This window comes from Odontesthes bonariensis, chromosome 18 (assembly GCF_027942865.1).
Source record: "Odontesthes bonariensis isolate fOdoBon6 chromosome 18, fOdoBon6.hap1, whole genome shotgun sequence".
In the NCBI taxonomy this organism is placed as follows: Eukaryota; Metazoa; Chordata; class Actinopteri; order Atheriniformes; family Atherinopsidae; genus Odontesthes; species Odontesthes bonariensis.
This window is the reverse complement of record NC_134523.1, coordinates 2,844,439-2,848,991: the sequence shown is the minus strand read 5'-3', so window position 1 is coordinate 2,848,991 and position 4,553 is coordinate 2,844,439. Positions and strand designations below refer to the sequence as shown.

Below are 4,553 nucleotides of genomic sequence, written 5' to 3'. Positions count from 1 at the left end.
ATATTGTGTTTCTACTCCTGTGGTATAATGGCCTCTGCCAAGAGTGTGACTTAGGCTGTTTTAGTTTTTTGTGTTTTCTGAAAAACTTTAGAAAATGACTTTATTTTAAGAGGGTGTCAGGCAAAATGTTGCATTTTTGGAAAAAAACATTCTCAATCCCAACTTCTTTTCTTTCTTTTCTTCTACTGTAAGCTACTCTTTTGTAAGGCAGCTGCTTGGTCAAGGCTAGGAAGAGATTATGGTTTGGCGTTACAATACTCATAAAAGTACATTTTATTGCAAAAAGCTCAAATCACACTTTGCATGTTGCCACGTTGGATCCGGCGACTATTTATTTAGTTTTTTTAACCAAAAAGTGACTCTTTTTTTTATATCAAGGTTTTTGAACCTTGAAAATGTAGTTTTCTTTCTCCTCTTTTTTTTCTTTTGAGGCATGCTTGATTGTTTCACATAATTCAAAATGCAGACCTGTAACGATTTTGTAGCCCAGAACAGTCCAGTCCCAGCTGAGACGGGGAAGCAGCAATGTTTCCATAAAAACAAAACTGGTTACTTACACAAATGTTGTCAGACTAAAATAAAATTTGACTTTTTAACTGTTTTTGTAGTGTTTCTTTGGTGTTTTTTTTGTTGTTGTTGTTGTTTTTTTACAGCTGTACACATATTTACAAGGTTCAGGTTAACCTCTGAAAACAAATGTCAATTAATTACTTTTCTTTTCTTGCCATACGAAAGGTGACTGAAAAATGAAAAGAGACAACAGCAAGTCTGCTCTGATCATCTGATGAAATGTATAACGTTCCCACCTTACATGCAGTGGAGCTGAAACAGAAGTGTGCAAACAAGAAAAGAAGCACAATTGTAATGAGGTCAGTACCTGTAAATGTACTCCGTCTCCATCATTAGAGTGAAAAAAGTCACATCCAATGTAAATGTTCCCACTTTAACCGACTTCAGCTCAGCCGCTTCTGTCTTGTCGACCCTCACATCACCGAATCTTACTGTGTCAGCCACGATTTCCACTTCCTGTCATGAAATCTAATGAATACAGGCGGATTTAAAGGCTTTACTGGTAAATATTAGGCTCTGGGGGGGAGTAAATCATTGTTTCAATAGCTGTAGTATTTAATGTTAGAGCCTGAGGGAGTCACACAGGCCTATTATGCAAATCCAAGCATCACTTGCAGCCATCCACACTTTGGCACAACAGGAACACAGAGGCTCCCCTAATGGCCCTTACTCTTTTAAAACAAATCCTCTCCCATGTGGATTTGAAGCAACAAAAGATTAGCACAATTTGCAAATATAAAGTTCAAAAGCAAATCTCTTTCTCTTCGCTTCCTTTTCTTTTGTTTGCACACACAGCCTTTGGTGTGTAGCAGACTGAAATAGATGTCAGTCCCAAACTTCCCCAAGTGGCATTTACAACAACAGACATTCAATTAAAATCTGTTCAACTGGAAAAAGTAAATGTTTTTATGTTGAATTTGGCTGAGGACAAATTATTATCTTGTTGGTCTTACAGGTCAGATAAAACTTCAGAGAGGATGAGGCCTTAGCGGGGCGGAGTTTGCAGAAGTTGAAGCCGGTCAGAAAGGCGAGGTGTGCACGCACAGACCACGCCCCACATCCCCATGAGGTCCCTTGGGGCCCTTAAATGAGAAGGCCTCGGGGTGTAGAAACCAGTATGCGCACGGGCCTGCGTCAGCACCAGTGAGCCCTATCCTCTCAGCCTGTCGGATTTAGCTCTGTCTTCCTAACTTGGAAATATGACCTCTTCGAACCCCGACCAGCGCCTGGAGCATCTCCTGAGCGCCGTGGAGAGCGAGTTCCAGAAGGGCAGCGAGAAGGGAGACGTGTCCGAGAGGGATATTAAACTGACACTGGAGGACGCAGAGTTGTGGAACAAGTTTAAAGAGTTAACCAACGAGATGATCGTCACCAAGACTGGAAGGTAGGTTCATTGCAGGAGGCCGCGGCGGTGGGCTTTGCGCACGGGTTGGGTACAGTTTACGCACGGGTTTTTTTTTTTTAGCGTGAAGAGTGTTTGTTTATCGATACATGTTTTTAAAGAAAAACATTTCCTCTTTTTTATTTTAAATAGATGAAACAGACTCATATGTGTACAAGTGTTCTGCTAGAAGTTCTGCCCGCGAGGCCTCAAAGGCCTTGTAAAGTTTAGAGAAATGGAAAAGAAGGATTATTAACTTATTTTTTTGTGATATAACAATGAAATTAAATGTTTCATACAAGGATAAGATGCACACACAAACACTATTCGTGTTTTCCAGGAGGATGTTTCCGGTTCTGAGGGCCAACGTCTCTGGCTTGGACCCGAACGCCATGTACTCGGTGCTGCTGGATTTCGTAGCCGCGGACAACAACCGCTGGAAATACGTGAACGGGGAGTGGGTACCCGGTGGCAAACCGGAGCCCCAGAGTCCCAGCTGCGTTTACATCCACCCGGACTCCCCCAACTTCGGCGCACACTGGATGAAAGCGCCCGTCTCCTTCAGCAAAGTCAAGCTCTCCAACAAGCTCAACGGTGGCGGACAGGTGAGCTGGACGTCACCATTAAAGCGCAAAGAAAATGATTGCTCCTCCTGTTACAATCATGGTAACATTAAAACCTAACGCATCTGTAAGCAGCTTATCTGAGAGCCACTGATGCTACTCAGATTTATTTTATTTTTTTAAATGACTTACACTTTTTAGTTATATTGTTTGTAAGCACGAGAAAAAAAATCATATTAATAAAAAGACAAAAAAACTATAGGGATATTTCACTTGTTTTTTAAGGGATTTCTAGCACTTTTTATGTGACTTGGCATGAGAAAAATACCTCTGTGTGAAAAACATTAACTTTGATATTCCTTTAGATCATGCTGAATTCTCTGCACAAATACGAGCCGAGGATACACATTGTGAAGGTTGGAGGCATTCAGAAGATGATCAGCAGCCAGTCTTTCCCCGAAACACAGTTCATCGCTGTCACTGCATACCAGAATGAGGAGGTCAGTTCTGCCACAATTAACCTTTCTTTGTCAACCTAAATGTATTGTCTGGAATTAAAAATGGCTGTATCCTTCACACAGATCACTGCTCTGAAGATAAAGCACAATCCCTTTGCCAAAGCCTTCCTGGATGCCAAAGAGAGGTACTGACTTAAGCTTCCACTTCTTTCTGAAATGTCCAAGTTAGTGCAGCAGGAATACAGGGACTAATTCTGTTTTTGATTGCAGGAGTGACCATAAAGACGTCCCAGACCACAACGCAGATAGCCAACAGTCTGGCTATTCTCAACGTGAGTTTCATGTACTTACTTAAGATCCCAAAATCTTGAGATTGGAGGCAGGCTTGACTTAATTGAAAATAAAACCTGATGTTATAGCTATCGACGAAAGGTATCTGGGACTCTAGTTCAAGGGAAATGTTCGTCATTATTCTTAACCTACTTTTCCACTGACAGCTCTCATGTGCATCTTTTCCCTCCGCAGTTGGAGGTTGGTTCCTCCCCGGCCAGAGTCCCATCTGCCCCAGCAGCAGCCCCCCCCAGTTCAGCGGCACGGCGGGCCACTCATCCAGCTCCTACTGTGAGCGCTACTCCAGCCTGAGGAGCCACAGAGCGGCCCCGTACCCCAGCCACTACCCCCACCGCACCTCCAACACAAGTAAGAGCCTGCTCAGCTCCACTATTTTTCATTTTAGTTGAACAGGTGTCAGTAAATGAGAGATTTGGCATTGGTTTATTATCTCTGACTTATTTCCAGACAACTACATGGACAACACTTCGGGGACTCTGCCTACTCATGACAGCTGGTCCACCCTTCAGATTCCAAACTCAACTGGAATGGGCACGCTGTCTCACAGCACCAACTCCACATCTAACTCCAGGTAAGCTTCTCTATCAAATAATCATTATGACCACTACTGCTTGAAGAAAAGTGGTACCTCATCTCTGCACAATAGGGCCAGGTGGGGTATTTGCAAATGGGACAAGGTTTTCTAACAGCATTCTTTGAACACTCTTTTCCATGTCCTCCTCAGTCAGTACCCCAGCCTCTGGTCGGTAGCCGGCACCACGCTCACCCCTTCAGGCTCGGCCTCGGGCTCCATCCCCGGAGGGCTGACCTCCCAGTTCCTGAGGGGCTCTTCCTACACGGGCCTGACTTCCTCACTACCCGTCTCCTCGCCATCCTCCATGTACGACCCCAGCTTGAGCGAGGTCGGGGTAGGCGATGCCCAGTTCGAGAGTTCCATCGCCAGGCTTACAGCAACCTGGGCGCCTGTAGCTCAGAGTTACTGAAACTTTGACTCTCCTGCTTGGGCAAACCAGAAACATCCGGAGCAGTACTAAAGACTTATAATACAGGTCCAGGAGGAGATGCGGCAATACTACGAGTCCTGTAACGATGTTTGTGAAAAAGCTAAGATCATTCATTCCAGAGTCTTGAACAATAAGCCTTAGGCTCTTTTGATCAGGGGGAAACAAACTGAGAGAAATGCTCCGGATTCACAATGTGAATGAGTACAGTGACCTGCTAACATTCTTA

At 44.1% G+C, this 4,553-nt stretch overlaps 1 protein-coding gene across 1 annotated transcript; it reads left to right on the top strand.

The window, feature by feature from the left end:
* Window positions 1–1,769: 1,769 nt before the first annotated feature.
* On the top strand, window positions 1,770–4,306 carry tbxta (T-box transcription factor Ta). The gene is made up of 8 exons (XM_075449760.1): window positions 1,770–1,954; window positions 2,292–2,556; window positions 2,880–3,014; window positions 3,096–3,157; window positions 3,243–3,304; window positions 3,498–3,671; window positions 3,771–3,894; window positions 4,048–4,306. The coding sequence occupies exons 1-8, from the start codon at window positions 1,770–1,772 to the stop codon at window positions 4,304–4,306; spliced, it is 1,266 nt and encodes a 421-aa protein (XP_075305875.1).
* Window positions 4,307–4,553: the final 247 nt, after the last annotated feature.

Excerpts from the sequence above, each read along its gene's own strand:
- tbxta (XM_075449760.1), top strand. The coding sequence starts at position 1,770 with ATGACCTCTTCGAACCCCGACCAGCGCCTGGAGCATCTCCTGAGCGCC. Across the intron at positions 3,015-3,095 it reads CTGCATACCAGAATGAGGAG|ATCACTGCTCTGAAGATAAA; the intron begins GTCAGTTCTGCC and ends TCCTTCACACAG. Across the intron at positions 3,158-3,242 it reads TTCCTGGATGCCAAAGAGAG|GAGTGACCATAAAGACGTCC; the intron begins GTACTGACTTAA and ends TTTTGATTGCAG.